This window comes from Asparagus officinalis, chromosome 8 (assembly GCF_001876935.1).
Source record: "Asparagus officinalis chromosome 8, Aspof.V1, whole genome shotgun sequence".
NCBI classification, from domain to species: Eukaryota; Viridiplantae; Streptophyta; class Magnoliopsida; order Asparagales; family Asparagaceae; genus Asparagus; species Asparagus officinalis.
Genome location: NC_033801.1, coordinates 127,472,902 through 127,484,740, shown reverse-complemented (window position 1 = coordinate 127,484,740; position 11,839 = coordinate 127,472,902). Strand labels below are relative to the sequence as shown.

The 11,839-nt window shown below is 35.9% G+C and overlaps 2 protein-coding genes across 2 annotated transcripts; one reads left to right on the top strand and one right to left on the bottom strand.

Moving 5' to 3' along the window:
- Positions 1,361-4,628, top strand: LOC109822537 (protein ESKIMO 1-like). The gene is made up of 5 exons (XM_020388756.1): positions 1,361-1,813; positions 2,056-2,227; positions 2,315-2,514; positions 2,598-2,756; positions 3,987-4,628. Exons 1-5 carry the CDS (start codon positions 1,434-1,436, stop codon positions 4,342-4,344), a joined length of 1,269 nt encoding a protein of 422 aa, XP_020244345.1. The 5' UTR covers positions 1,361-1,433; the 3' UTR covers positions 4,345-4,628.
- LOC109822538 (protein EMB-1-like) lies at positions 5,712-6,732 on the bottom strand. Its single transcript, XM_020388757.1, has 2 exons — positions 6,380-6,732; positions 5,712-6,076 (listed from the first exon to the last, which is right to left on the bottom strand). Exons 1-2 carry the CDS (start codon positions 6,492-6,494, stop codon positions 5,916-5,918), a joined length of 276 nt encoding a protein of 91 aa, XP_020244346.1. The 5' UTR covers positions 6,495-6,732; the 3' UTR covers positions 5,712-5,915.

Sequence of the window (11,839 nt, the reverse complement as noted above, 5' to 3'; positions counted from 1 at the left end):
TACTGACGCGCCTTCCGCCATTTTCAGATTGAATAACCGTCGCATCAAATGAACTTTGTTCGCGGCTGATGGCTTCTCATACATGTTTGAGAGTGCTGCCATAAGACCTGCCGTGGTCTTCTCCTTCGCTATGTTGAACGCAACATTGCGAGTCAACGTTAATCTGATAACTCCGAGGGCTTGTCTATCTAGAAGGTTCCACTCTTCTTCCTTCATAGAATCCGGTTTCTTCCCCGATAGTGGTTGATACAGATTTTTCTGATACAGATAATCCTCTATCTACATTTTCCAGAATCCAAAATCTGTTCCATCAAATTTCTCAAGTCTTATTTTCCCTTCATCTGCGGCCATGGCTCCCACTTGAATCTGACTTCCTCTAGATCGTTTCACGCTCTGATACCAGTTTGTTGGGAATTTAACGCCTAAATCCCTAATGCAACAGAAACGCAGAATAGAGAATAGTACACCAAGTTTTAACGAGGTTCGGCAACTGCCTACGTCCTCGGGAGCCACACAGTCAATTTCTTATTAATCAAACAAGAAATTACAATTTAAGAGCAAATCCCTAAACTGAGATTTCTCAAATATGAACACTGTAGCTACAGTGTTAATAATTAAAGGGAATAATCCCTTTCAATTATCACTTGAGATTAAATAATAACCCCACAATATAAAACCCCTCTTAGTTCTCTCTCTCTCTCTCTTAAACCTTTTCTTAATCTCCCTCAACCGTCGTTGAAAGCTAGAGATGAACAAAGGGGAATCGCTGCTGCGATTTTTGTGCCGCCGCCAGAGAAGAATCGGAGAAGGAGAAGCCGCGCTCTGAGGGGGAGGTTTTCGCTGCTGCCGCCAGAGGGAAAAAATCGGAAAGGGGGAAGCTCAGCAGCACAAAACCCTAGGGCCAAAGGGGGCTTTTATAGCCGAACGAGACAGGCTGGCGACAGCCTGTCGCGTTCGCCTGGGGTTTCGCCGTCGACCTCGCCTGCGTCATCTCCGAGCTCGTCGGAGCTCCTCGTCGCCGGCGGAGGTTGGTTTCCACCCCCAATTCTAACAACTCCTTCATCAAATTATGCCAAAAAAGAGGGGGGAAACAAAACCAAAATTTCAACATTTTAAAGGCTGGTGTTGCAAATTACAATGTCTCGATCAACCCCTTCCCCTTTGTACACTCCACCAACCAATCAAATTGATCATCCTACTCTCTTTCCTTGTCACTAAATCCTAACCAAAAAATTAATTTAAAACATTTTTAACTAAAAAAGCCCAAACAAGTTAAAAATAAATAAATAAACAAATAACACCTCACATTTAAAAATCCTTACTTAAACAAGAAAGCACCATTACCTAATCCTCCACTCCTTCCTCCTCCTCCTCCTCCTTCAAATAAATGCTCTCCTTCTTCCTCAAAATTCTCTCACTCATTCTCGTTCACAATGAAGCCAAGCAATCTAAAACCAAGCAACCTCTCAATCTCCATCATCATCCTCTCAGTGCTCCTCTTTGCCATCTACATCTACAGCGAAGACCTCCGCTCTCTCACCTCCTTCTCCTTCTCCTTCTCCTTCTCCTCCTCCTCAAAAGTCCAGGAGCCCATTCGACAAAGCCCACAAACATATGAGGAGGAGGTGGTGAGCATACCGGATGCTTGCGATCTGTTCACCGGAGGGTGGGTATTAGATAATCTCACCCACCCTTTGTATAGAGAGGAAGAGTGTGAGTTCTTAACGCAGCAAGTAACGTGCATGGCGAATGGGAGGGAGGACGATACGTATCAGAAATGGAGGTGGCAGCCTAGAGACTGCTCATTGCCGAGGTAATTTTCAAATTCTGAGGTTTCTTGTGAAATATGCAAATTTTGATTGTTTAGGGGTTTTATGTGCAACAGATTTGCACTACAAACAATGCAAAAGTTTCAGAAGGCTGCTTCGAAAATAGATGAGCTCTAGGGACTGATATCCCCAAAAAAAAACTAAACAAAAAATTCATGCAATTTTTCTTAGATTTTTCCTACATATCGTGCAATTTTTGAATTGTTTAGGGGGTTTTCTGTAAAAGGTTCGATGCACGGATGTTACTCGAGAGGCTAAGAGGGAAGAGGTTGATGTTCGTTGGTGACTCACTCAACAGGAATCAATGGGAGTCAATGGTGTGTTTGGTTCAATCCTTGATCCCACCTGGCAAAAAATCTCGGGTTAAAATCGGCTCCCTCAGTATTTTTAAAGCTGAGGTAATTAAATTTTTTATATCTTGAAATTTCATTCACGCAAGTTCATATTATAGAAAAGAACAGGCATTTTATCTCAGAAAATTGCAGGAGTACAACGCGACCGTAGAATTCTACTGGGCTCCGTTTCTGGTTGAGTCAAACTGTGATGACCCGTCGATGCACAGCATTCTTGATCGAATCATAATGGCTGATTCGATCGGAAAACATGCACAACATTGGAAGGGGGTGGACTACCTTGTGTTCAATACCTACATTTGGTGGATGAACACGCGAAATATGAAAGTATTGTAAGTTTTTTTTTTTTTTTTAAGTTCATGATGGTTATTTGATTTTAGAAATATGGGGTTTATAGTTTGTGTTTTGACCGTAGACGAGGATCATTCGATGAGGGATCGACGGAGTACGATGAGATCCGGAGGTCGATAGCATATGAGAGGGTTTTGAAGACGCTGACCAGATGGGTGGATGAGAATGTGGATGCACAGAAGACTTCAGTGTACTTCAATAGCATGTCTCCTATCCATCTCAGGTATAAACTATGCTTGACCACTTAATTGTTGATATTAAGCTAGGGAACACTAATTAAAGACTTTTAATACTTCAAAATTGTCTTATGCGGTTAGCATAGAAAGACGTGCAGACATATGTACTAAATTAATATACAAATGTCAACCAAAGGAGTAATTATCGTAATTCTTAAGTATAAGAAATTTGAGATTTCCAATCTGTTTTTGGAATTAAGTCCAACTAGTCTTTTTTATTCTCAAGTATAAATGTTTGGTAATCACCGCTCTTTTCAATTCTAATATGACGAACAGCACGTTTTTATCTTTACCGAAAATTATAACCATATATCAATAAATGATTATGTTGTGCGCGGCGGAAGCCGCTTGTTGTGCGCCGAGGATAGTTTTGAGTTCAGGCCAATCGACCGCGAGTGGAGCTGCGGTCGACCGCGAACATCGGAACATGCATAAACATTGGAAAAGTCTCTGGACTTTTTGCGATCGACCGCAAGTGACGCGGCGGTCGATCGCGAGACCCTGTAGTGGTTTTTTGTTCTCTGTCGTTGGCCACGGTCGACCGCGCAAAAAGTCCAGAGACTTTTCCGACGTTCGTGCACGTTCGCGGTCGGTTGACCAGCCCTAACTCAAACCTATCCTTCGCTATTTCCTGAACTTCGTTGTTTCCTCTTCAGATTATACATGATCTCTTCCGCTTAGAACTTAAAGAGAATATGAATCCTTCTTGTGACGCTGAAAGTAAGAAAATGTTGTGTCAATGGCGACTAGCAATTGCGAGTATCCTTTTGAAATAGATCACAATCATACAACTTGGAGAAAAAACTTTTAGCATCGCCAATCCAATAATGACACTAGAACTTTAAAGCCACGCATCATTTGTTCAACATAATGCCCTTAGTTAGTTGGTAAACTACTCCCATAAACAATTTGATGCCAATAATATAAAGGACTAATTACAGGCGGACCCTCTGTACCATGGCCAATTTGCAGATAGACCCCTGTACTTTTATTATTACAGATATTTCGTAGGGTTCTCAATTATGTTTGTTCCATGTTAGGATCATGATTTATAAATTGATTTACTCAATTTACTCGCTACAAACTTGCATAGTGGGTCTACCCGCGGTTTGGCAATAGTACAGAGATCTATCTGCAATTAAGCCTAATACAAAACACCTCTACTATCACCATCAACATTGTAATAACAAAGTGAATCTCAACTTGTTGAAACACAGTAGCTCAGACTGGGGCAATCCAGACGGAATCAAGTGCGCCAAAGAGACTCAACCAATCCCGAGCACGACTCAACCTCTCTCGGTCGGAACTGACCGAAAAATGCACAATGTTGCAAGCAACATAACAAGATCAACTTCTAAGGTTCCTATAGATTTCATGGATATCACGATGTTATCGGAGTATCGAAAAGATGCGCATACTTCTGTCCATACAATTCGACAAGGGATACTGCTAACGCCAGAACAGAAAGCTGATTCTAAGATTTATGCTGATTGCATTCATTGGTGTTTGCCTGGATTGCCCGATACATGGAACGAGCTTCTATACGCTCGCATCGTATCGAAACCCTGGAGTTAGTAAAGTTAATTAATACCTTTTAACATTTTTAACAAATTTTAATTCTTTAATTTCTTGATGATAATTACTTTTAAGTTTTATTTTATTTTATTTTATTTTTTTGTGAGAAGACGTGGAGGTTAGGTTTGAAGAGAGCTGGCAAAGGGTTTTACTTGTGAACGTTGAGGTTGTTTGTACCTACTACCAACAAGTTGTAACGTGTGATCTGAATTGTATATTTTCAATTGTAAAAAGGAATGAGAAAGGTATGCAAAGAATAAGAAAAAGATGGTTATTCTGCTTTATTTACCTTAGAGCATGATACAAGAGTTTTTTTTTTTCTTTTTTTTCTTTTTTGGACTATATAGAATGTTGACCAAGCGAAGAGTGTAGAATATTTTATTCTAACTACAAGCATCGATAAACAGCCTTTCTCTGCGCAAGATGTGGCCCATGTAAAATGTGCAGGCTTCAGCTCCTGAGGGGTGGTCAACTGGGACCCTTTTCTAGGGGAGTTCATCCTTCCAGCATGTAAGTTAATTATTCCGTAACTAAACAATTTTTTTTTCCTCTAGATAATTACGTGTATCCAATATGTATGTTAATTATTTTGTGACTTAATATTTTATTTTATTTTCTCTAGATAATTATTTGTATACTTTTAAGTACTGCTTGACAAAGAGTTAAGTGATGGATTAAAAAGACTTAACCCCTTCTTAACTCGCCACACACAAAAACTCAATATAAGGGTTAAAGTGAGTCAACCCTCCATAATTTATCATACATAAAAAATATAAAAGGATTAAGCTAACCCCTGTAGAGGGATAAAAATAAGTTAACCCCTCAAAATAAAGGGTTTACTAATACTCCTATTTAGAAGGATAAAGAATTAACTCTTCTAACTATAAAGAAAATGGTTTTAGAAGGGTTAAGCTAACCTCTCTAAAGGGATTAAAATAAGTTAACCCCTCAAAATAAAGGATTTACTAATACTACTACTTAGATAGGTTAAGAGTTAACCCTTCTAATTATAAAAAAAATAGTCAAACTCATTGTTATTCCCAAACACTAAAACTGATCTAAAACTGATCACAATAACTAAAATAAAACTATTTAACAGGTTAATAATTTAGTCCTTCATATTATCGAATGGACTAAGTACATTAATCCTTCTTTTTAACCTCTTCCTTAACCCTTTACCAAAACCCCTCTTCCTTTAACCCTTTACCAAAACCCCTCTTCCTTTTAACCCTTTGCTGTTAAATTAGCGTCTCTCTTGTTTATAATCCCTGCAAAGTCTTATAAACCGGCATATATAGTTAAAAAAATTCAGCATTTCTTTCGAGATCGAATATAATCTCAGATAATTATAACAAGAGAGACGCTAATTTAAAAACAAAGCATCACCACTTCATTGAGATTTGAGAACACAAAGTGACGAAACAAACAAACACCCTACAAAAAACGAAACCAAACACGGAACTCCATCGTACGTTCACCCTGATCCAAACTCACAACATCAACCACATGCATCTAAACTTTATTTACGTACATATATGAAGAAAGCCCCCCCACGTACGGGCCAAACGATCTCAGTACTTAGCCTCGTCGATATTGTCGATCCCTTCGTCGTCGTCGGCAGCGCGCTCTCCTCCTCCCTGATCACCCGTGCTCAGCCCGCCTTTCCGGCCCATTTCACGATAGCCTTCTGTTCCAAGTTGCTCCTTCCTCGTCTGCCCTCCCTTGCTTCGACCTAAATATTCATTAAATCTTAATTAATCATCACACCATTATGTAATAGATAACTATAATTAGCTATATTAGAAAGAGTGGATATATAAATTAAAGCTTGTTGTCCATCTGTTTTAGCCTTAAGACTTAATTAGATTTTGTTTTATGACTCGCGCGTGCTAATCTCAAAGCAAAATCAAAGAATAAAAAAATTAAATTGACGGACAAGAGAGACTCCTATCCACTTAGATTGGATTTATTGCTGATTCATATGAACTGATTAAAATGTTAGTTGTTTTTAATAAACCAGCCCGAAATTAACGACCTTCAGCCAAATGCTCTTGGGCCTCCAAGCTCTTGCCACGTGTCCCGCCGGGGACCACGGTCTCGCCTTGCTTGGCTCTGGCGTCGAGCTCCGCCCTCTCCTGTGCTGATGCCATCTTCTCTTGCTTAACTAAAACTAATCCCTCGTAATTAAACTTTCAACTTGAAAAAAAAAATTAAACTTTTTTAGTATAATTTGATGTCACAGATGATGCTCTCTCGGCTTAGAGCTGTCGATGTATTTAAGCTCATCAATGGCGGTTGTCGGAGGTAGGAGACGGCGACACGTAGAGGGTTGACGCGGAGAGAAGAGCAGGAGAAGATGAGCTCATTTTATGCCACGTTTTACTGCGTGTCGGAGTGACTTCAGGTTTTGACACGAGCAAGACCCGTGAACTTTTTAAAGAGGGGCTTTTTGGATATATGCCCCTCAAATCTCTTATAGTGGCAAAATCCCCCTCTAGCTCTTGCTATTTGTACAGTTGCCTTTCGATTTCATGTTGGTTTTTTTCTCTCACCCTCCTGCTCGTCATTTTTAGTTTTTAGACGGAAAACTGTTGCGAACATGTTTGGAGATTTTCGGGAACTTGTCTTTTACGTTGCTTGGTTTGAAAAATAGTGTAGTTAAGTTATAGCAGTAGAAAGACCCAATACGCTAGTTTTCAATGCGCTCATTTTGAAGGTTAATTTTACAAATACAAAGATTTAAGAGGTACTTTTGCAAATATTGAAGATTTGAGGGATAATTTTGAATTTGATGCGGTCGACTCCGGCATGAGGTGGTGATTAAAGCCAAACTGGGCTGGCTAGTTGGGCCTGCAGGGGCATGTTGCTGATGGGCTAAATTGGCCTTGTAAACGGTCGTTTTGCAACAATTCAAGTTGGGGAGAGTTAATTCTTGTGCATAGCGTCCGACTTATACGGAAAATGCACAGCATAAAAGTCAAGAATTGTAAGTCTGTAAGTAGACACCCAACAGAGGGATGAGAGTATTTTAATTTGTATTTTAGTTGTATGGAAAAGAAATCATATCATGTGATGTGAATATGCAACTTGGGCCACCTCAATGAGTTGTATCCAAAATAGAAAATAATACGGATGATAGGTGTGTGAGACTCTAGCGCCTCGTTTGGTACGCGGGAATGGACAGACTTGAGAATGGAATGAAAGAAGGAATGGAATGGATTGCATGTGGGAATGGAATGATCATTCTCATTCTCTTGTTTGGGTGCGTTCGTAGAATGAAGCTAGAATGGAAATCTCATTCTCATTCCTATGTTTGGTATCACTAGTACACAAGTAAGAATGAAATCTTATTTTCTAATAATGCCCTTATAACAACATATATTTTTAATAAGATAAAAAATAAACATTAATGATAACAACTAAATAATTTTATATACGTATATGTTATATTAATCTAGGTATGTGTTATACTAATGCTCATGTTATCCATCAGGTGTATGTTTCGTTTATATTTTTTAAACAATACTCGCTATTTCTTAGTCTTAAAAATTAAAGAAAAAAAAAAGATTATCGTATCTTTCATAGGTCCAAAAAAAAAGAATGATATCCACAATCCACAGTTCTAGATATATAAATTAACTTATTTGATAAAGTATCAAAATCACTCAATTCATAATAGCAAAAATCCATAAAACAATACCAACTAAAATAATAAGTTTCGAAATAGCAAAATGATATACTAGCCTAAATTGTCAATCTAAAATTGCCCACTTGCATAGCGCCTCACCCAAACATTCTTTATTATTAATATGGATATAATTGAAAAATACCTAACTAGTTTTTGATTCTCACTTGAATGTGAATGACCATTCCTTATCTTCTCACTTGGAATGCTCATTCCCACAAATAGTGGGAATGATCATTCCTAGGGAATGGTCATTCCAACATCTAAAATATAGGTGTGTTTGGTATGAGGGAATGGAAAGTGGGAATTGCATTCCATTCCTCCTCATTCCCGCGTACCAAACGAGGCGTAGGTGTGTTTGGCAACCTTGTAAATTTGGGTCAAAACTAAACCTAACCCAAATTTATGTGATTTCTTGTTTGACAACTGAGAGGCTTACAGCTGGCCCAATTTTTTATAGCCTAAAATTGCCCATTAAATCAGTTTTCTTTTGGATCGGAGGGGCTGGCGCAAAAGAAAACTGGTTTAGCACAAAACTAAATCAGGACCAGTCCTGACCTAATTTTGTGTGGTTTGCCAAACATGCTCTAGGAGCTAAGAGAGTGGTTGTACGTAATCTTCATTGATTATAAGTGGAACATTGATTCGTCATTAATGTCCAACAATATAGGTAATCATATTGGTTAAACCTTGTTAAATCTATGTTTTTCTTTGATTATTTTCACTGGTTTTCCTTCTTTCTTTTGTGATCTTTGTTTAGGTTTTATTGCTAGCATTGATCTCTTTTAGCTTGCCAAGCATAAAGATTTGCATAAGATATAATTGATTTAATTCGTAGTAGTTTGTCCAATATAAAAACCGGAAGAGGGTTAAGATGAGGTAATTACTCAAATTGGGGGGATTTACTAATTCATCTAATACTATTATAAAAGTGTGTTGGTATGTTAAAACATTTCTTCCGAAAATGCCCTTTAAAACACATACATGCATACATAAAACATATGCATCTATACATAAACCATATCTCATACGTACATAACCACCAATTAAATGCATTATTATTCATAACCCCTAAAATAATTTCACCATAACTAAGTTGTTTATATTTTTATAACCTCTCATTAACATATTAGTCTCTTATAATTCTCACTAATTATCACTGTCACAATTAAAAAAATGTTATAACCATTCATCTTCTTACTAAACCACTATAAATCATAACAAATCTCTTACAAAAATGAGTACATCATATGCAACCCTCATCATCTCCATTGCACCTCCTCAAATCCTTGAACGTCTCTTTGTCCCGATTTTGCCTATTTGGATTTCATTCTCTGCACAACCAACCACTACTTACTATCTCTTATTATAACATGATGAGATTAGCATGATTTATAGTGAAAGATTCTTTCTCTATCTTTTATAGAGAATGTTTCAACTGATTTTTTACTATTAGAATTTCTCTTTGCTTGATTTGGCTTATTATAATTTATGTCTTCATTGGTCAATCAAGATTTTTTAAGTTTATATTTAACTATTGTTTTGAGAACCATAAAACCCAATCAAGTATGAAATTCATGATTTAACAAAGTATGTTTTACTTAAAATAATTTATTTAAAGTTATAGTTGTAATATGCTATCAAAACTTAAGATGATGCAAATGGGTAAAAAGAGTTGGACATAATAATAATAATAATAATGTCCCACTTATAACCTCTTCATATTCATAACCTCTCCATTAATTATCTAGAAATTTTTTATTTAATCTTTCACTCATAACCTTCCCCTAATCTTTAATTTCATCCATTAATCTCTATCACTAACAATAATGAAACTTCACCCCAACCCCCCAACCCCAACAAACACTATCCTTTAATTTCGGCATAAACTAAATATATTTAATTTTTACATCCTCCCAATAACAAATTAATCTCCTACTATCTCTTTTTTAATTCTCACTAATGATCACTACCATAATTATAGAGAATGTTTCAACTGTTTATCTTTATACTAGCCACTATAAATCATAACTAATTTGTTTAAAATTTTATATGAATTCTCTTTTAAGTATAATTTCCTACTTCATTATTAACACTTATAAAGTAAGATTTCAAAATAAGCTAAATATAGAGTGAGGCTTCGTGATGTGTGTATTATTTAGAGCTCAAGGTCTTAAGACTAACTTCTGGAAATGACACATCAAGTTACTTCACTTCCAGCTGATCAAGTAAGATGAATAATTGAAGAAGAAATAAAGAGTAGTTTCCCGTATTTATATAAATGAGTTTGAGATTTTTAGGTTCTGCTCTTACTATGTATATGCAAAGATCTTTAGCACTAGCATAATATGCACATAGCAATCCATATTTTCCAGCGTAACGAAGAAAAAAGATTAAAAATTTTAACGTCAAATAATATTCAGTTTGCTATTGTGGAAATTAACTTTAAACTGAGGATATACTTTGGTCATACCCATCATGATGGTTCCTTAAAAAATCATGTACTGAGTTGCAAAATCCATTATTCACAAAAAGTTTTGTCAGATTGAAATTTGTAGGTTCAACTTAAAAATATTGTTGAGCAAAATAATGACACACATTACTGTAAGACCCCATAATTTTTTTTTGATGATGTTTGTTCTTAACAATTGAAGAAGCTCTGATTAAGTCTTTTCAGAGGACTATATAGATTTTGGTTAAATTTTTTTTAGTTCTAATAGAGTATTTTATTAGTTGTCATAGAACATAAAAATTTTCATTTTAATACAAATATTTAAATTATTATTTTACAGTCAGTATGTTATTTATCTTTCCTAATGGTATAACTATATTACAAATTTGTGAATAAAAAACACCAGCATGTGCTCAATTATAAACGTCAGACATTATGTTAAATTATAAAACAAATAGAATTATGCTTTTTAGGTTCACAAATTAAATAATGTCTTTTAGGTATTCCATAAATTTTATTGGAAAGCTCTGGTTTCATAAAACTAAACTTTTTCATATAAAATTATTAGAAAAATTATAGTGTAAACCTTTAAATTTGCAAAACATCCCTAAAACTTCATAATTTTATAGATATGTTATAAAATTTACAGAAAGAACCTTGAAATGTCATAAATAAACCTCATAAAAAATTATATTTACTCTAGAATTTTAATGATAAAAAGATAGCAAAAACCTTCAAATTACATCTAACACCAAACTTGTTATAAAAAAAAGATAAACATAAAATTAACCCAACAACGTGCAACGCACGTGCACTATACTAGTCTCTTTAAATGGTTAATGAATAATCCTTTATTGTAGATAAAGGCACTGTTTGGCAACCAAAAAAAGTGTCTTATCTAAGAGCTTGTGTCTTATTGACTTGGTCAATAAGCTAGTAGAGCTGTTTGGTGACCAAAAATATGAGGAGATTATTTTGGAGATTGTGTCTTTTGCAAGTAGCTTTTGGAAAGCTACCTCAAGTAGCGTTTGTCTTTGGGAAGGAGCTGTTAATTTTTTTCTTCCGTTTTTACCCCTAATAATTCTAATTTTATATCAATAATATTGGGAAGGAGCTGTTAATTTTTTTCTTCCGTTTTTACCCCTAATAATTCTAATTTTATATCAATAATATTACATGTATTTTTTAGTCATTTAACAAATTTAAGCTAGTTGTACAGCTACTTTTGCCAAACAACTCTAGTCAATCAGCTAGCTACACAGCTAACAGCTTTCAGCTATAATTTCACAGCTTTCAGCTAGCTTAACAGCTTTCAGCTATAATCTTTTAGCTTTCAGCTACTTTTGCCAAACAGAGCC